The sequence below is a fragment of the Mus musculus genome, chromosome 12, assembly GCF_000001635.26.
Source record: "Mus musculus strain C57BL/6J chromosome 12, GRCm38.p6 C57BL/6J".
Taxonomy (NCBI): Eukaryota; Metazoa; Chordata; class Mammalia; order Rodentia; family Muridae; genus Mus; species Mus musculus.
In genome coordinates, this window is record NC_000078.6 from 86677876 (window position 1) to 86698087 (window position 20212).

The following is a 20212-nucleotide window of genomic DNA, read 5'->3' on the forward strand; positions in this document are numbered from 1 at the left end:
GAAGGCTCATGTCTCCAGTCAGATATCCAGGGATTGGGACAACCAAAGCTAGAACCAGGGACACACTCCCAGGATCCCATGTAAGCAACCAAGGGCAACAGAATGACTGCCAACCTCCACAAATCCTCCTTAAAAAGCAGTGGTGGTGCACGCCTTTAATCCCAGCACTTGGGAGGCAGAGGCAGGCAGATTGCTGAGTTCGAGGCCAGCCCGGTCTACAGAGTGAGTTCCAGGACAGCCAGGGCTACACAGAGAAACCCTGTCTTGAAAAAAAGAAAGAAAGAAAGAAAGAAAGAAAGAAAGAAAGAAAGAAAGAAAGGAAGGAAGGAAGGAAGGAAGGAAGGAAGGAAGGAAGGAAGGAAGGAAGGAAGGAAGAAAAGAAAAAAGGAGCACTGGCAGAGGGCTGAGTTCATCCAGTGTGATCTCCCGGTTGACAGAAGGGGAAACTGAGGCCTGCAAAGGGGAGGGATTTACTGGAAGTTACAAAGGAAGACAGTCATAAACGCCATCTAGAACTCGGGTCTTCCAGGTCAGCATTCTTGCTTCTATAGCTGAGGTGTACTTTCAGGAAATTCCGAACCGACCGCCACAATTCCTTCCGCGCTAGGAATCCCCCAGGAGTTTGCGCTGTGTGGCGAGTAATAAACTTCCTCCGCAACTCTGCAGTTCTCAGCGCCCTAAAAAAAGAGAGGTGAGAAGGGAAAGGACGTCCAGGGCATCCCTGCAATAACTTGTAGCTAGGGGCTTCGGGGTGGCAGCAGCAGGACGACGACCCGGTGCGAAAGCGCTGGCCCTTTAAGGGGGGGACGGAGCGCATGCGCGGCGCGGCGCGGCGCGGACCGGTGTCGAGCCGGGTGGGCGGCGGGAGGGCTGGGGACCCGGCAGGCGGCAGCGGTGGCTTCTGCTTCGCCGAGCCGGGACGCAGCGATCGGCCGATGGGCTGCACCTTCTCAGGCTGTTGCTCTCCCCAGGGATCCACGCACCGACGCCCGCCCTCGCTTTGTCAGTGGATTCCAGCCGCCGCCACGGGCGGAGCCTGAGGACCTGCGCTCGCGCCCCGCACGCCCAGCTTCGCTCAGCTTGGCCGCGGGAACCCTAGCGCAGCATCCTTTTGCCCGCTCATGCTGCAGCTGCTGGCCAGCGGCGAAGCTGCGGCTGGAGCCTGCCGCTCAGTGACCTCAGCCCGGTCCCCGAGCGTCGCCCGAGCCGCTCTCCACGATGGCTGAGCTTGGGGCTCCGCGCCCCTCTTTAGCTCAGCTGGGACCGTTTAGCGCCAGGTGCACCCGGTGCCCCCGCTGAGCCGCGCCAGTCCAGGGTTCCCAGGGCCTGGGCTCCCCTAGCCCTCGCCTTCCCGCCGCGCCCTTCCCCTCCCGCCCTCTCCGCTGCTGCTCCCCGGGGCTAGGGGCTAGGAGACCCAGACAAAGCCCCACTTTGTGAGGGAGGCAGGCTTGGAATGTGCGGAGCGGCGCGCGCCCCCTCCCCGCCCCACCAGCTGCGAGTCTTGGTTCCCAGGAGGGTCGTGACCGAGAAGTCACCCCGGACATCGCCCTCTACCCTTGCATCCCCGGCCCCCGAGGTCCAGACTCGGAGCTCACGCGGGTCCCCTCTGCTCGCTCCAGTGTGAGTGAGCAAGGATTTCGTAGAGGAATTTGTTCTGTCCAAAACTGAGAGTGGGCACCGGTGACTTGGCCTGCCTTTTTGGTGTAGCTGCAGGTCTGAGCTGTCTGGCCTCAGTCTCCCCACCCCGACCCCCCACTTTTCTCCTCTCAGCCATCGTAGATCGCTGTGGGTCATTGTTCTCGCTGCCAAATGGAGGTGATTTATACAGGCTGCCAAGTTGGGGTGTGTTCTCTTTATCCTGTTTTCCAAACAAAACAAGGCCTCTAAGGTCGACCCTGGGCAACCCACCTGGCCATCACTCCTGGTTGATGCTCTGAGTTACCAAATGGTATTTTATTGTACAGGAGCCACGCCCTGGTTTCTTAAAGGCGCCAGGCACTGTTTGACCATGTGTTATCTTTATAGCGGGTGTGTGGGAGGCCTTCTGTGAGGCACTTATTCCCCCCCCCCCCACCTCCTGATCATCGTCCCACCCCCGTTGAGGATTTAGGGATGCCAGGGGGAAAGAAGGTGGTCCCAAGTGGCAGCAGCAGTGCCTCCCCGAACGCAGCCGCCACCACCACTGCTGCTGCTGCTGCTGCCGCTGCTGCCCCCCACTCTGGCACTAAACGTTTGGAGACCACCGAAGGGGCCTCAGCACAGAGAGATGAGGAACCCGAAGAGGAAGGGGAAGAGGACCTACGAGATGGAGGTGTCCCTTTTTTCATCAACCGAGGTGGACTGCCAGTGGATGAGGCCACCTGGGAAAGGATGTGGAAGCATGTGGCCAAGATCCACCCAGATGGAGAGAAGGTGGCCCTGCGCATCCGTGGGGCCACCGACCTGCCCAAGGTAAGACATGGAGGGGCCAGGCACAGTGAAGATGGGTTTTATTGACCTTGAAGCTAAGAAAGTAACCTACACTATTTTGTTGCTGATGAATGAAGTAGAGGGACCATTGTTGTGGTGAGATTTTTAAAGTATAGGTAGGTGCCATCTGTCCAGAAGTTTCTTCCCAGTGCTTTTGGAGTCATTTGATGGGGGAAGCTCAGTCCCCTATCTCCAGGAGGCCCTCCCTCATGGCATCCTGAGCAGGATCACAAATGAACTGGAGAACTGGTGTAGCCTGGCCTCTCTTTGGCTCAGGATACTTGAGAAGCCAGAAAACTATGAGGCTATTGGTGACTGACTGGGAGAGTGCAGGGCTTGCTGTGTATGAGAAAATGTTTTCCGGTATTATCTACCAAGTTCGACCAGCAGCATTCCCAAGGAAGTGCCGTTTGGGTTCCTCGTGGAAGATGAGAAACTCAAAAGATACGTGAGAATTAGCAGAGTGGAGATTCCCACGCCAGGGTTTGGGGTTCCTTCTGCTCAGCTCTGGTGGGTACTGGATTCAGTCACATGAGCGGTGACCCTGTGGGGAAGAGATAAGTTAGATATTCTCCTGCGGTGACTGGAATTCATCCGCCACAACAGTGCCTCTATCGGGCTGTGCTGAGCAAGGAGAGCCTCTGTCTCATTCATCTTTGTCTTCTTGAGGTCTCCTGTGTGCTTGGCACAGGGTGGACACTTATGTGTGTTTGCTAAATGCAAGGGCATTTGGGATGTGCCGTGCTGGGCAGTGCTGTGCTAAAAATGTGCAGACATGTGGTGTGTGTGTGTGTGTGTGTGTGTGTGTGTGTGTGTGTGTTTAATGTTTATGGTCCAATCCAAGAAAGCACTGCTCCAAGTACCAAGGCCACTGGTCAGAAGTCAGAGGCTAAGGGTTAGGTCCTGAAGGAAGAGAGAGAGATAATTACCGATACACAAAAATTAGGCCTGAGGGTATGGGGGACTTTTGGGATAGCATTGGAAATGTAAATGAGGAAAATACCTAATTAAAAAAAAAGAATAAAAAAAAAAGAAATTAGGCCTGTTTTCCTCTTGCTGGTTTATTGGTAGAACCGTCACCAAAAAAAAAAAAAAAAAAAAAAAAAGAAAGTTTTGGAGAAAAGATAATCTGAGGTCGAAGGTTGAGCTGCTACGTAATGTTTCCCAGGGGAATAAGCTAGATTTGATTTTGAACAGTTACATCATCATCTTCTCATTTATTTAGCTAATCTGAAATTGGACATTGTTTCCACTGTCTTATCCTTAAAATGAACACTATGCAGACCACTCTAAAGCATGCATTCGGGGATCCAGCTTTGATTTTTAAATATCTGAACAAGAAAGTATGACATCGTGGCATAGTGTTTTGGATCACCTACCTGCCCGTGTGAGCTCAAGGCAATCCCCACCCACCCAGCCAGCCTGTTTGAGTCACAGCTGGCTTATCTGTAAAATGGGTTGGTAGTGGAGAGGGTGAAATGAGAAACTACGTTAATCATCCAACCGCGGAGGAGGACTGATTCGAGGAGAGAGATGAGATGCCACACAGAGCGCCTGACTGACGAGGCCAGAGTCACACACATGCTCCACAGTGTCTGGCCCTCTTGGTTCTGTTTGAATTGGGCCATAGGAAGGTGGGAGAATGGCTACCATCAGTACTTTGGAGGACTCTGGCCATCAGTGTCTTCGATAGTGATTAGTCACTAATGCCATCTTCTGGCCTCGGGTTCGGAAAGGGCACGTTTGAACAAATGCAACTGTTTGTCAGGGAAGAAAGTATGGAGACCAGAGTATGGGGGGGTGGGGTTATGAGGGGTTTCGGACACTTTGAAACGTCGTCTTTAAGCCTTTGGGAAAGCGTCTCAGTGAGGAAGTAAGGAAGCATGGTGAAGCTTGGTGTTACGTCAGGTCAGGGAACCCTTGGGGTGCAGAGGATGTGGAGGAGCCCTGGAAGCTTTGGCGAAGAGCAGCAATATTGGGTGTCATACTGGGAGCTGCAGAAAGGCCTGTCCCTGACCTGTCCCATGTGGCCTGCTGCAGAGGTCACACTGTCCTATGATGGGCCCTGGAAGGGTTTCTTAGGATACACAGTGTTGTAACAGACTGCTTGAGCTAACCGTTAACGTTAGATTTCTCACACAGTGATCCGTAATCTGGCATCTTTACAGGAAAGGAAGAGAAATGGGAACAGCATATCTATAGCAGCTGCCAGGAGGGACTGGGATGTGTCCCCACTCTCTCATTTTGCTACAGCTTCCCATAACCCCACCCATCTTCCCTGAGTTTTACAGGCTAAGCTGGAGCCACAGCAGCAGGGCAGTTCAAAGCCCTGGAGGGGAAGCCATCATGGTCTCTCACCCTTTCGATCTCATAACTACTTATAAGAGGAGGCTGTGTCCTTGCCCCTCAGCATGCCCAGCCGTCCACGGATCAGCGGCAATGACCCTTTCATTGGGGATATTGAGATGAACTGATGGTGGAAAGCGTGTAGCACCTCATTAGGTGAGCATCTAATAGGTCCCCAGTGGTGCAGAGTGGGCACGCAGCAAGCCACAGGTACTTGCAGCCTCTGTGAGAGCGATGTCAAACATAACAGTTTCTACCAGGATCCAGAAGCCAGCAGCAGGCTAAACTCCTGCATAAGAATATCTCCTTGCTGTTCCCAGCCACTGTCCCCTGTGAAAGCCCAGAAACAAGTTGCCTAAACCTGGTTGCTGTAGGCCTAGCTGTGTCTTTGGCCACTGAGCACCTGCAGATGGGAATCCAGGCATCTCTAGAGGGCCAGATAGCTCAGGGCAGCGTGTGCCGAACCGGCTTTGGTACATATCTGTAGCCAGGTGTTGGACAGTGTTCCGAAGCATTGCTTGCAGCAGGTCAGTGATGCCCGCCAAGGCGGGTTCTGTTACTCCCCTTTCATGAGTGAGGTACATTCCCCTGTGAGACATCTGGGGCACCACTGTTCAGGAGTTCCCCTGAAATCATAGAGCTGGTTCCATAACATGGCCAGTTCTGTCTGCTGTGCTCATCGCTAAGTCTTCCTGTAGGATTGTCCTAGAACCCTGGACTGTCTGGTTCTTGGACCAGGCTTTGCTCCTGGGAAGGTAGTCTCCAAGGCCACACATAGAATCCTAGGTCATTTCTGACTCTCCTTCCACAGTGGCCTTCTTGCCAGGCCCTTTGTGTGGCAGGTACCCATGATGCTTTTGTGGGTACTCCCGTTCCTGGCTTGAGTCTGGTCCCAAGTCTTTCTGCCTGAGCTTTGGCAAGTGCTTCTGCTATGGCTCCTTCCCTGTCCAGAGTGGCTCACCAACAGGTGGGTTCAGTTACACAGCTCCAGTTGCTGGGACCTATTTATCAAGGGGGGGGGGGTTACTCTGCTACACTGAGAATGCCCCCCGAGGTCCAGCAACTCGGGTGGATGTGTATACCCTTGACTAGGATGGCTGGGCAGCCCCTTGGACAGTTGTGTGCAGCTGGCACAGAGTGATCAGGGAAGTGAAGGCAGGGCCCGTCCTGAGCTTGCCTCCTGCTGTAAGTGACAGTGCCGGTTTGAAGACAGGAGTGATGTGAAAGGGGAAATAACTTCTCCAGGCTGTGGTATCTGCTGCTACAGACTGCCTAGACAGGAAACAAAGGGCCCTGGCGAGAGGAGAGGGAAGAAAGTCATGTTAGACAGCTTCCCTGAGCCAGGACCCTTCCTTCCTACATCTCCGCCCTGCAGAGTGAGGCAGTATCTCCTACCATTCGGAGCACCCCAGAGACAAGTGTATGATGATAACTGTGTGTGACGTCCCTTCCTGATCAAGCCCAGCCACAACTATGGTTGTTGTTTTTAAAAACTGATTTAAAAATCAATTGTTTGATTTAAAAAAAAAAATCCTCTGTGGGCCCAGCCTACCAAGGATGAATCCTTCCTCCTCCATATAGCCCCACCCTGAGCGTACCTAGGACACGAGATACCCCTTCTGTCTACTCCTACCCTTACATTTGCAGCTAGGTGGGCATGGGCAAGCTCTGGGTGGCCTTGGACGGTCCAATGGCAACCTAACCCATGGGAAAGGGTGGACATGTGCTGCTCAGGGATGGAGTGGGTCAGGAAATGGCGTTTGAAGTAAGACCTGACCCATAATTCCCTTGTCCCACTGCCACACTCCTTGACCATTCAGGCTGGTGCTTTGGAAGCCCTGGCACACCTGCCATGCCAGTGAAGTGGATGACACCCCTTGCTGAGGTTATAGCCACCTATCCAGGACAGACCCCCTAGCTTAGGGTATCATCTGGTAGAATGGAACACTGAGAAAAACAGTTTTAGTCTAGTCCTCGAGCCAGAGTGTATTGGTCTGGTTTTCGTTGCTATAACAAAATACCTGAGGCAGGACACTTGTGAAAAAATGAGGTTTATTTAGCTTGCAGCCTTGGGGACTGAAGGGGCCCCTGTTGGTTCGGACTGGGGAAAGGTCTAATGGCGACGGATGGGATCATGACAGGGTCATGGAGAAACAGATCACAGTGGAAGCAAGAAGTCAGAAGAAGGGGGAGCTGTGTATTGCTCCTTTGATGACAACCCTGAGAACTGCCTTCCTCCTCTCCAAGGGCACACCTCCAGTACCCTAATACCTTCATCTAGAGCCCACTCAACATTACCAACCCAGGAACAAAAATCTCAACACCTTTGCCACATCCAAGCTATAGACCAGAGTGAACCCCAAACCCAAACAAATTAATCCCAATCCAGACTTTCTCATTAAGTATTAATTCATGTGTATTTTAAATTTAGTCAGTGGATCCTTCTGTGTTTTCTAAAATTATTTAATAGAATGGAATTCCAAGGCCAACATAAGCTCCCCAGGTGTCAGGTGTCAGGGATGCTGAGCTGGGGCCCTGGGAGGAGGCTTGGGAGGGAGGCATTGCCAGGGAAAATGGCTCAGAGTAGGAGCCTCCCCAGGCTCCCCAGAGTGTTGCTGCTGGGGGAGGGGGGTGCTGGAAGCTCCAGGGTGTGCCTCTCCATGTGACAGAGATTTTTCTCTATCTGTCCCTAGATTCCCATACCAAGTGTGCCTACTTTCCAGCCGACGACGCCCGTCCCTGAGCGCCTGGAAGCCGTGCAGCGCTACATCAGGGAGCTGCAGTATCCTCTTGGCTCCAGAGCTGTGACCACCACTTAGTGACAGCCCCAAAGATCAAGTGGAGTCTAGTGAGGGATCCGCAGGGCCAGCTCCCTCCCAGCTTCAGAGCTGCTCTTCACTGGCATCGCTGTTCCCTGAAGCTGCTGAGGCTGTGTCTGAGTGCTGGACTCTATCCAGCTTCTCCAGCACTAGATCCCTATGCTCTGTGTCTGTGTGTCTGTGTGTGTGTGTCTGTGTGTGTGTGTGTGTCTGTATATGTGTGTGTGTGTCTGTGTGTGTCTGTGTGTGTTTGTGTGTGTCTGTGTGTGTGTGTCTGTATGTTTGTGTCTGTGTGTGCGTTTGTGTATCTGTGTGTGCATCTGTGTGTGTGTATCTGTGTGTGCGTTTGTGTCTGTGTGTGTCTCTGTGTGTGTGTCTGTATGTGCATTTATGTCTGTTATGTATGTGCATTTGTGTCTATGTCTGTGTGTGAGTGTGTCTGTGTGTGCGTTTGTGTGTGTGTATCTGTGTGTCTGTGTATGTGTGTGTATCTGTGGGGGGGATTTGTGTGTGTGTATCTGTGGGGGGGGTCTGTGTGTTTGTGTGTGTGTTTGTCTGTGTGTGGGGGGGTTGTGTGTGCAGGAAGAAGGGGGCTCCTAAGCACCTTGCTGAGGAAAGGGGGTGTCAGCTGTAATTCGTCTTGCCCTAGTCAAGGGACAGAAGCAGCTCTTTGGGGTCACTACAGTGCTCAATTGGGGGGGGATGGGAAAAGGGACTAGGTTCTTCTGCACTAAGATATAACATCCACATCCTAAAGTTTTCTCCTAATTCTTGACATTTCTCTTCCATGTCTGGAAGCGAGTTACCTTCTGTCTCTGCCCTAGGCCCCTGGAGCTTCTGCCCAAGAGCTGTGTCTGTGTCCTGGGTTCTGTGCTCCTTATTTGCTTGCTCCTTGTGCTTTCCTAGACACCCAGGACCACGCAGCCCAGGGGTGACACAACACACAATGGGATGGGAGCCCCTCCCGGCATCAATCAGGAATTAAGAAACTTCACCACAGGCCAGTCGGGTGCAGGCATTTTCTGAATTGAGGTCCCCTGTTCCCAATTGACTCTAACGGGTATCACATTGACATAAAAGTAGCTGGCACAGGGGAAGTAGTGGTGGCCCCTCAGCCTTCTTAGTTGTTGGCAAAGCCCAGCACTGCCAGGAACTGTCCCCAGCTAAGGCTGCTTTCTCAGCACTGCTGGGCTGGCTGCCCGCTCAGTGTCCTCCCTGAGACAGCAGGCCAAGAGAGAACAAGAGGCATTGCCAAAGAGCGGGGGAAGAGGGTCTATGAGAGTGTGGTGAACCCCACGCCCTACCCTCCCCCTCTTCCTCAAGATCAAGTCCTAAGTGTCCTGGAGGGTGTTCCGTGGGGCTTCTGTAGCCGTCCTAGGGTCTGGGATAGCAGCCGAGGGAACAGTACCTACAGCCTTCCAGATCGAGCCAGGAAGTCCTTAACCACTGTCCCCAGGTACAATCACACAGGGACACAATTCTTTGAAATTAAGAAGAGCAGACCTCTGACGGGGTAAGTACAAAACCACTGGGTTGGCTCCCCTAGGGAACCTCTGTGGTTTGCCTTCTAGTGACAACTTAAGGGGTTGGCAGGGGACTTTTCTGAGAAAAGCCAGCCATGGGATGGGGGAAGGGTGCTACCCTAGGGCCCTAAGGAAGGAAATCCCAATGAGATAGCCACCCAAGGCTGATGAAAGGAGGCACAGTTGAGCTCCTAGTGTAACCCCTAGCCCCGCCCCCACCTAGCCCCGCCCCCACCTAGCCCCGCCCCCACCTAGCCCCGCCCCCTGTTTGTGGGGGATGTGGGAGGGGGCAGGGAAGACCATTTCCCTTTTTCTTTCATTGAAGCCCCCCTGTACTCTGCATTATGTGGTACCTACAAGAAAGAAAACTGCTTCTCTTACCCGCAAGCCCCATCATGACTCAGCATGCAGACTTGAACTAAATCTCTTGTTCTAGATAGTTTAAGTTGCTTATTTACTTAATCATGGGAAAATATCCTGAGTTGCTTATCTATTTAATCAATTGCCCCCTCTTGAAGCCCTTGGGTGGAGCCACATTCTCTCATCTCCGGGCTCTGCTCCTGCCCTTCCGTTGCTGCTTTGTGTTGCATCCTCTGGTAGGATGCAGGTGACCCAGACAAAGCAGAGGCTAGGCTGAGTCCCTAGACCTGGAGGACAGGATGTTTTGAAATAGCCTAAATTCCAAGGTCAGGGCTGGGCCTACAAGCCAAGCGACAGCTGTCTGCTTGAGATGCTGCATCCAGGCTGCTGAGAGTCTTTTCCATCAGTTAGCAGGTTCTTTGGGCAGCTGTGGCTAGATGAGGAGTATCTGCTGTGCTCAGGGAGGGACCCAATCAATGCCAAGCTTTCTCCCCTCCCAAGCCCTTATTGCCATGGGAGAAGGCTTGAGCTCCTCAGATCCCGGCTCCAGTCATGCTCCCCTCCCCCAGTCTTTGAGTAGCAGCCCAGGCCAGGAAAGAGGAAATGAAGGGAAAGAAGGACAGACAGTAGGCCTACTTCCTGATCCCCAGTGTTTGCCTCCTTACCCAAGACTTTAGACTTGGGAGAGAAGGAAACACCAGGCCTGGGGGAGGACATCCTGGAGGCAAGCCTCTGCCCCAGTCTTTCTGGCTCTTCAGCAAATAGGGCCTGAGAGGGTTGGAGCCGGTCTCCACACAGCCCCGCCTCCCTTTCTCATAGGCTGATGGACCTGGCCAAGGAAATGACCAAAGAGGCTCTGCCAATCAAATGCCTGGAAGCTGTGATCCTGGGAATGTATCCTTCCTTGGGCCTGGGAGAGGCTGGCTCAGACTGGCCCAGCCTTGGCTGCAGGCTGTGGAATGGGAGGGTCCTAAGGGCTTCCTGTGCTAACAATTGACCCCCAGCATGAAGCACCTCCCAAGATGGAGGAGTCTCTGTAAAAGAAAGGATTCTTGGGGAGGTCTTCGTCTCAGTGCCCTCTCTTGCTATCTTCCAGGCCGGCTGGATAGCTTATTTTTGAGTCCCATGGTCAAGGTGACCCTGTTTTTTGGAATTCCATCCCTGCCTGGGTACAGGTCTGGCTGTTGTGCCATTTCTAAGAAACGCTCTGGAAGCTGCAAAGAAGCCCCGTGTTGGCACGCCCAGGTAGTGCTGATTTATAGACGTGACAGATGAGCTTTTGGAATCAGAACTAACCTAAAAAGATGCACACGGTTTCTCAGCCAGCCGCGCAAGGGCAAAGGGGCACCTAGGAAGACTGACCAGCCCCCAGGAGAAGCAGCCCTCTGTAGGACCCCAGTCAGGGCAGGGGAGTGAGTGGGTAAACATGGCCAGATTGTCTTCAGAAGGCCTCTTTGGCACACGTGACCACCCAGACCTAACCCTTTCCTTAGCACTCGGATTCACCAGTTACCTCACCAACAGTATGCCCACCCTGGAACGCTTTCCCATCAGCTTCAAGACCTATTTCTCAGGGAACTACTTCCGCCACATTGTGCTGGGGGTGAACTTCGGGGGCCGCTATGGCGCCCTGGGTATGAGCCGAAGGGAGGACCTGATGTACAAACCGCCCGCCTTCCGCACGCTCAGTGAGCTCGTGCTGGACTACGAAGCGGCCTACGGCCGCTGCTGGCACGTGCTGAAGAAGGTGAAGCTGGGTCAGTGTGTGTCCCACGACCCGCACAGTGTGGAACAGATTGAATGGAAGCACTCGGTGCTGGATGTGGAGAGGCTGGGGCGGGAAGACTTCCGCAAGGAGCTGGAGCGTCATGCCCGAGACATGCGGCTCAAGGTTAGCATCGGCAATGGGTCCACGAGACCGGTGCTTTCAGCTGCAGCTTTCTCATGGGATTCCCTCCGTGCCTTTAGCAGGTTGTCCCGACCAGTTGGGCCTGAAAATGAAGTATCTATTTGGGCTCAGGATGGGGCATTACTCAAAAAAACAAAAAAAAAACAAAACAAACAAACAAACAAAAAAAACCGTTCAGTTGTTGTCCCTGTTGTCCCTTCAAGGTGGGCAGACGGAGGACTAATGTAAAAGTAGGAAAGGAGTGAGCTGGGAGTGAGTCATAGGCCTGTGCAGTTGGACACGTGAAGGGCGGGGACATGGTACTCCAGGCCTGGGTGCTTAGAATGGAAGAAGCAGACACCTGACCTGTCTGACAATGGGCAGGATGGGGTAGTAAGCAGCCACAACCTCTCCTGTCCATCTCGACTCCTGAGTCCCTAAGCTCCCTGCCTGTAATAAAGGACCAAGAGGAGATCAGCAGAAAACGGAAGGTCCACCTCTAGGGAAGACACTAAGAGGGTGGTGAGCCCTCCCCTTCTCTCCCACCACTGGGCAGGAGCTGGAGAGTTGGAGAAGTCTCATGGACCAACAACAGTAGGCAAAGATCCCGAGGAGTTGGCTTCCATAGGGCTTTCTATCTTCCTGGACTGGAGAGAGCTTTCCTAGGGCCTGCCAGGGCTCTCCCCAGCGTGGTCAGCCCTCTGCATTACTCAGCCCTACTGCACTGTAGCCTGCTCCCCACAACCGCTACAGTTAACAGTGTCTTTCCCCTAAGGTAGGAGCTGTCATAGGCCTATATTACAGAGGGGCTTTTCTGTGCCTGGGCCACTCCCTTCCCCCAGCTTGGTAAGCCTGCACTCCACCCACCCTCCCCCACTGTTGGGAGCATGGTCGTGTTTTCCGGGTAGCAGCAAGTCACATAGATAGACATGGAGCTTCTAGATTCCTCTTTTGAGTGCTGTTGATTCCCAGACGGCTCAGCGCTGGACTCCTTGAGTTGCTTTGTTTTCAGCTTTGTTTGAGCTGAGGAAATTCAAAGCAGGCTGACCATCCTACACAAGGGATGTTTTGGGTTTGGGTTCATTTTGTTGTTGTTGTTGATGATGATGATGGTTTTTGGTTGGTGGGTTTGGTTTTGTTCTTTTTCCGTATCAGCGATCCAGCTCCCAGTGTGACATCTGATGAGCCTGAGACAGTCAGTGTCACTGTCAGGCTGGTAGGACCTGACTCAGAGCTCAGTATTTGCCAGATCCCCAATTGGCACATTTACCTTGCCTGGCTAAAAAGGTCTTTCTTTCTTGAAAGGTGTTTTCCAGTCCTAGGACAGCCCAGTGGTGCCTCCTGCACTATGTTTGGGACCCTTGTGGAGTAGACGGCCCTACCAAGGATCTGCTGCCCGCCTCCCCCCCCCCCCCATGGCTTTAGTGCCAGGGATGACCCAGAGATGGGGTAAAGGCCACCTGAGGCTTGGAGCTCAGACCGCATAGGGATGGCTTCCAGGGACTGTGACTCCTAGCAGGACAGAGTAGGCCATGCGGCAGCTCAGAACATCCTTTTCTCTCTTCCTCCCTATCCAGATTGGCAAGGGGACAGGCCCTCCTTCTCCCACCAAGGACCGGAAGAAGGATGTTTCCTCCCCACAGAGGGCCCAGTCCAGCCCCCATCGCAGGAACAGCCGCAGTGAGAGACGGTGAGGAAGGAGACCCCACAGTCTTTCCCTTTTCTCTCTTCCTCACTCTTCCTTTCTCCTTCCTATCCTTTGCTCTGTCAGAAGTCACTTGGGACAAAGGATCCAGGGGTCTAAGTGTTGGCAGGCTAACGGCAGTTTGGTGCCATTTCCCTAAAGAAAAGGCCCCTCGACTGTGTCCAGATAAGCTGTGCCAGAAGGTCTGAGGCAGGCAGCAGAATGGATTGAGGAGGAAGGAAAGACCCAATGGGGCCCCCACAAGGCCCTGAGCTCTCCTCAAGTTTGCTGCAAGGGCTCTGCGTATGACCAGAGGCTGAGCAGCCAGGACCGGAGACTTGGAGCACAACTTTTGTCCCCTAGGGTGTGGGTTTGTGTCTGTGTCCAAATGGCAAGACTTGCTATTTAAATATCAGGCCTCTCACTCTGACTCCCTCCCTCTCCCACACATTATTATGGCTCTCGCTTTAATTATAATTGTGGAGCCGCCTCTCTGCTGTGAAAGTGAGGGGTTGCTGAGCAGGCCTCTAGTGCTGAAATGCCCATTGCTCCTACCTTTGATCTAGGAGGCTTTTGTAAGGAGCCAATTCCGGGTTGTGCTTGAAGCTGTTACCCCACAAGCTATGTAAGTCATCAGAAAGCCAGAGGCTGTGTAACCAACCGACCGCAGGGGATCGATCCTCTAGGAGCTTCAGGCTGGCCACACTGGTTCCACAAACACTGCCCACACTCTCTGCTGCAGCTGTAGAAGCCCCTTAGAGGAGGGAAGTCTTAGAGGAGGGGATAGCTCTCCCTCCTTCCCCCCTCCCTGTCTCTATTTCCCTAGTAACCACTCGCTCCTCTTCTGCACCCTCTGCTTTTCTTCCTGCAGGCCTTCAGGGGAGAAGAAGCCCGCAGAGCCCAAAGCCATGCCAGACCTCAGTGGGTACCAGATCCGGGTGTGAGGCAGATGCCAGCATCCCCAGATCTCCTCTGCGTCTGGAGGCCCAGGAAAGAAACTACTTCATCCAGGCAGGGGCTAGTGATGGGGTGGACTTGGGGTGGGAGGCCAGAAGGAGGCCTTGCCATTCAGCCCCAAGTGACTTGCCCTCCCATGAAGCCAAGCCCCTAACTTTGGGCCAAGAAGCAGTTAGTGTTTTATTTGGAGTTTTAGCTCTACAACTGAAGTATAAGGTATTTGAACAGAAAGACAAATGGATATGTTGGTAGCTGTCAGGGTCTGTTCTCTCTCTCTGAGCACTGCGTGGCTTGGGGAGGAGGGCTGCCTCGTTCTGTGGTGCTCCTTCTCTCAACAGTGATCAGGTTTATGAGCCTCCCCAGCCTGTGGGGTGAGGGTGGGGCAGTGTAGGAATGGAGGTGTTTTCTCCAACTGGGCCTGTCCTGGCAGAATCATGACCCAGGGAAAGGAAAGCAGGGTGGGAGGTTCTCCTGAGAAAGGTCTATTTGTTTTTCAAATCAGGAACTTGGCAGAAGCCACATCTGCCTAAGGTCCAGGAGAGCCCTTTAGATAGTACTGTGCACCCCCCCCACCTCCCCCTACATCTTCACCATGGCCAGTTTAGGACTAGGCTATAGGAGGACCAGGAGAGGACTATAGTGGGAAGAGTTCTGGCTCTTAGCACATCTGCTGGCTCCGTCTAGTTCTGACTATTGCTGCAGCCCAGGGGCTCCCTGAAGAAGGGCTGGGCTTTGTAGAGAGCCCAGCCTTGTACTGGGGACACCATGACCTTATGAAACTTGGCTGGGCACGGGGTAGTTGAGAAGAACTACCTACTCTAGCTGTGTGGGAGTGGGCTCTTCTCTCCCCATCTAATAATCTCAGCACTTGGTGGGGAAACAAGACCAGAGCAGGCTGCCTAACCTCCAGGGTGCCTTCCCAGGCCTAGCTGCCTGTTTAGGCTTGGAGTAGTGGCCAGTTTTAGCAGCTCTTTGGGACACTGGCAGGAGGGGGTGGGAGTTGTCTGCCCCCTGGCCCTGGAGCACAAGATCCCAGGTAGAAAAGTGAGGTGTGGAGAGGGGCTGTCTGGGCTGGGGAGGAGAACCAGCCCTTGAGTTGGGAATGTAAGTGAGAAGGGCTGAGAGAGGCAGTTCAGGATGGGGATGCGGTGGGGACTGTGTGGGGACCGAGTTCCCTGCAGCACAGGTGGCACTCTTCAAGTTGCTGGAGACTTCAAGTGACAGAGGGCAGCTGGATGAGGTGGTGACCGTTAAGGGACTTTACTGAGAGGTGGAGTCAGCTTGGGCAGCTGCCAATAAGACTGCAGAGGGCTGAGGGCTGGCTGGGATAAGAGCTAGAGACCTAGGGACTCAAATGCCTACAGGGCCAGCAAGAGGCAAAGAAGAGGGCTGGATGGGGACTGTGTCCCACCAAAGAGAACATATCCCATTAAAGTAGGATGCTGCCATTGTACTGTCCCACAGTGCAAGCCCTAAGGGGTGTAAGCCCTTTTTTTTTTTTTTTTTTTTTTTTTTAGGCCAAGGCTCTGAACTAATATATGAATTGTAATTTTTTAAAAGTTACCAGTTCAAGAAGTGATCACCATAGCTGAGGGAGTATCAGTCCACAATGTCTGGGGTAGAGAGCATGGGCTGGTTGTGGGGAGACTGTGGGTGGAAAATGTGACAGTTTAAAGTTTCCCAAAGGCAGCAGGAGCCACTTCCTGTATCTCTCTCCTTAGCCCCATCCTGCAGGCAGAGGCTGAGTTTGTGCTTGCTGGGTAGAGTAGGATAGAAGGGTGGAATTCTTCCTGCCTGGAAATGGATGGTGGCTGGAATGAGGAGGAGGAGGAGGAGGAGGAGGAGGAGGAGGAGGAGGAGGAGGAGGAGGAGGAGGAGGAGGAGGAGGAAGAAGAGGAGGAGGAGGAGGAGGAGGAAGAGGGATGCCCCTGCTGGTGACACACCAACAGCTCCTGGGCCCAGCACAGGCACCATGGGGGGGGGCTGAGTGTTTAGTCCCTTGTCTTGCCTGGTTCCTCCTGGGGTCAGGGGGGCCCTTGGAAAGTGCATAGCCTAGGCTACACCCTCTAGCCAGACCCATGAAAAGACATGACACTATTTGATCCATCTCAGAGTTCAGGGAGTAGGGATGGCAGTAGCTCCCATGCCTTCTTTGAGAGGTATAAGACTGGACAAGATCTTTTTTGGATCTCAGTGTGGCTGCTTATCCCTGGGACAGCAGCCCTATGTGTCTCTGGAAACTTCAAGATATGACAAAATATGGGAGAAGGAGGTGTGGGGAGAGCTAGAGTCAGGTGTATTTGGAGAACAGCACCAGGTCCCAGAGCCTTAGGACAGGAGCGCTGAGCTCCAGTTCCTCTGAGGCCCAGGAAAGAAGGAAGCAGGGGGAGCCCCGACTTGTTCAGGATTTGAGGGAGCAGCTGATGGCTAGGGGTACACACACCCCTGCTGTTCACCTCTCCCAGGCTAAGGGCGTCCGGCCTGTGGAGACTGTCATAGGCTGTCATGGGCCACAGTGGTGCTTTTTTTATTATTATTTTATTTTTTACTCTTTCTCATATGTAGCAAGCCACGCTTCCCTCTGTGGCCATTTACACAGGCTGTGCTCTTGGGGGCTGGCCTGGCTGTCTGGTTTCTGGGGAGGCAGAGGCAAGGACTTTGAGGCCTTAGTCACCATCCATGACATCACCTCATCTCACTTCCTATAAGAGCCAGGGATCTGGCAGATGTCTGCAGACCTCCTGACTCAGGCCTGCCCTTTCAGCTCTTCTACCCCACCCTTGGGGACTGCTGGCTGAAGAGGGTCAAGGTGAGGTCAGAGGAGGCTGGTTGGTGGAGGTGGCATGGGCAGAGAGGTTCCTTGTGTTTGGTGTTGGGTCAAAACACTGGGAAGCTAGCTCCAGAGAACCTTCCTTCTCCATCCAGCTACCTGCCAGTCCTTTCCCCCTCCATAACCTCATATTTCCTTGTTCCCCCGAACTGTCATGCTAGCCACCCATCCTTAGTGGGCATGGCCAAGCGGGTAGAACAGCAGCCCGCTGGCCCCAGACTTGATGATGAAGCCTAGAGACTGGGTACTGAGGAACAGATTCAGGAGACTGACCATGGCTGATGTCTGGTCCAGTCAGATCATGCCCTGACCCCTTTCCAGCTGGGAAGACATCCTGGCTCAGGGGAGGAGTAGGTCTAATGATAGCTGTGCAGGCTTTGTGCTCTGAGGTCTGTGCCCGTGTACCACCCCAGCTTTCCTACCTGGGATGAGTTTGGGCTTAACACATCAGCGCCCACCCTGACATGCTGTCAGTGGTGTTAAAGTGCAAGGATGCACAGGTGGGGACCAATAAGCCAGAGGTGTGAAGGGCAAGGGTATTCTCTGAAGGAGTGGAGGTGGGAGCTAGGGATTCTCCCTACGGGTACCACAGCCTCTCCCAGCAGCATCTCCAGCCAGGTGGGGCTGTCACTGTACTAGCTGTGAGTCCTGTGCTAGGACCCCCTCACTCCAGTTCGATGCACTGGGGTCCCAAGCTTCCTTGTTAAGTCTGGAAAGAAATCTGGGTACACTTGACCCCTGGGCCAGTGATGACGGACCGCCCATCCCCTGTGCTTTGTTAGGCTCTTGTGTTGTCCCTGATGCCATTATTGTGCCCTTGTATCAGTATTACCCCTGCCTTTCAGTGCACACTTTGTCTCATTCCTTTCTCACCTTCCCCTGAAATGAATAAAGTCTCCCAGCTCCCATCGTATGGGCTGGCAGAAATCACGTGAAACCTTGTCTGATTTTCTTTGGGAGCTGTAACCCAGGCCCATTCCCACCCTCATCAGCCCCACTGGCTGCATGCAGGAAGAAGCCAAGATTCCCAAGTAGATGGAAGGGGAACCAAACTATGAGGAACAGGAAGCCTGGATTCTGACTCTCAGCCTGTCAAGGCTGTTCAGCTCCTCCTAGCCCTAATCTGGAGTCAGGTTTCCCATCCAGCTATGAGGTGCCTCTTCCTCACCCGGCTCCCAGGAGATAGCCCAGCCAAAGCTCTCCACAGTCCATCAGGAGAAAGGCAGTCCATTTCAGGAAACCACAGCCACCAAGATCTGCTCATCAGATGCCCATCCATGGCTCTGAGGAAACCTCTGGCCCCACCACTTTGTCCACTGGCTCTAGACCTCTTAGCTACCCACACTAAGGCAAGTGCCAAACTGAAAAGCAAACCAACACACACACGAATTATCTTAAGAGCCCACAGCATTTGTCAGCCAGAATCTCCTTGGGCTAAGAGGGGGCGGGGGGCAGGCCACAGGACAGCCAAACCCCCACCGGATCCGAGCTAAGACAGTGTAGCACAGAAAGCCTCTGTCATTTGCAGTGGTTGGGGTCAGCATTGCAGCTGGTGAGGCTGCACGACTCTAGGTGCTGCTCTGGGGATGCACATCTTACTGCCCCTGGAGGGCAGAGCTGAGGAGAACGTCTGCTAACTCAGACTTTAGTGCAGAGGTGGCACTGCATTTTCCATCACTAGAACCTGTCATGGCTGCTAACTCGGAAGGAGAGCTCGCAGAGGGAGGAGGGTCTGCCACCCCACATCATGAACAGAAGTATAACATCTGAAGTAAAACTTCAAAGAAGCAATCCCTAGCTAAGTGTTTTTGCCTTTGACCTGGTTCTTGAATCCAGAACGCTGTCTGCGGTGTGCATTCAGGAGGCTCTCCTTGCTCAGAACCCAGATCCACTCACCTTACATGAGCTCCTGTCCTGTCGCCGATATTATTGTTGTCAGCTCTGAGATGCCAGCCCAGTGTGGTTCTGTCCCCCATGTGACTTTATCATGTTCAGCTATTGCCTCAAGTTTTCACTAGTAGGTTATAGATTCCAAATAAAATGGTCTTGTAGTTAGCATTAGAGTCCCAGCATTTATTGCTGAATATTATTGCAGAAGTTGCTTTATCATGGACTTCTCGTGTAATGTCAGAATTCCAGGAAGTCCGTCTTAAGTCATTGGTAAGACCTGATGTGCATGTGTTCACTTGTGAATGCATGTTCAGAGAAGGCATATATAAGCACAGTAAAAACTCCTCAGTGTCATCCTTAGCAAAGAATGGCAAATTAAGGCCACGACAAGCTGTGGTTTACATTGCTGACACCAAAAATGTGCCCAGTGATGGGGGAAGCCTGGCTGGAGAGTTCTTTCTTTTACTGTTGCCATGATGCTCCAACCAGAAGAGGGCAGCCTCCAGTATCCTCCACTGTAGCAAAAAGGTCTGCTAGGATCCAATAGGACCATACTGTTGATGCCAGCTCCCATCAGCAGATCCACAGACTAATCAAACATAGGCCGATCATCCTCAGGCCTGTGACTTCATTCCATGGCTCGATGCTACAAAAACACCATGGTTTGCTGGTTAGGTAGGCATCTGGGTATGTGAAGGAGTGCAGTCAGTGCTCCAGTGTCCAGGATCTACTGGGTAAAGAGGATGTGGACAGTGCTCTGGCTGTTCGGGAGATACTGCCGTGAATCTGTGAAAGTTGGTTGCCACATGTATCCCAGCCCATACCACAAAACAGGTTCCAAATTAGACCCACAACTGAAGCTAGACAAAGCCTGCAAGATGTTCTTGGCCATATTCAGACAGTGCAGCATACATGAGGAGTACCTTAAGGCTAGGAAGGAGATCAAGGCTGTCTGTCTAAGAGCAGAGGTCACATTGTGATCCCAGCTGTTAGTAGTATCTGGGAGTAGCTTGAACAATCCACACTTAGAGACAGTTTTGTTGCCAGCTAAACTATACCCCCAGATTTAAAAAACAAAAAAGCAAAAAACCAACCACAACTTTTGCACAAAGGTACCAGAATTTGTGACCATGGTGAAGGCACTGTATTTCATGGGGACATGCTGTTTAAACATTTAGTGACAGTTACAGTGAAACACATCAGAGAACTTGGTAGGAATGCCCAATGGTATAGGCCCACACTGGGCCAACTGCTCTTGAACCGAGGGATAGGGATGGCCTGGGGTGAGCCTAGGCTATCAAGATCATGCTAAGCCAGTCAGTTCCATAGAATGCAGATATGCTGCCACTGACCTCTGGACTGCCCAGAACCCAGTTTCCTGGGAGACAGCAATTATCTTATTCTCTACTGCCCAGGTTCTCCCAGGCACACAGCCTGGCCCTATCT

The 20212-nt window shown here is 52.9% G+C and overlaps 1 protein-coding gene across 2 annotated transcripts; it reads left to right on the forward strand.

The window, feature by feature from the left end:
• Nucleotides 1–824: 824 nt before the first annotated feature.
• On the forward strand, nt 825–17813 carry Vash1 (vasohibin 1). 2 transcript variants are annotated; one of them, NM_177354.4, is made up of 7 exons: nt 825–2451; nt 7509–7597; nt 9091–9147; nt 10337–10411; nt 11027–11408; nt 12983–13095; nt 13961–17806. In NM_177354.4, the coding sequence occupies exons 1-7, from the start codon at nt 2113–2115 to the stop codon at nt 14031–14033; spliced, it is 1128 nt and encodes a 375-aa protein (NP_796328.2). In that variant the 5' UTR covers nt 825–2112; the 3' UTR covers nt 14034–17806. The 2 variants fall into 2 exon arrangements, with proteins under 2 accessions (NP_796328.2, XP_011242409.1); XM_011244107.3 differs by lacking the exon at nt 825–2451 and adding an exon at nt 2470–4971 and having other exon boundaries at nt 13961–17813.
• The last annotated feature ends 2399 nt before the right edge of the window (nt 17814–20212 follow it).

What these genes read in the sequence shown, in the direction of transcription:
- Vash1 (NM_177354.4), top strand. Translation starts at nt 2,113, where the DNA reads ATGCCAGGGGGAAAGAAGGTGGTCCCAAGTGGCAGCAGCAGTGCCTCC. An exon ending in AAGAGCAGACCTCTGACGGG is followed by an intron (nt 9,148 to 10,336) that starts GTAAGTACAAAA and finishes CCTTTCTCATAG; the next exon opens with GCTGATGGACCTGGCCAAGG. An exon ending in AACAGCCGCAGTGAGAGACG is followed by an intron (nt 13,096 to 13,960) that starts GTGAGGAAGGAG and finishes TTCTTCCTGCAG; the next exon opens with GCCTTCAGGGGAGAAGAAGC.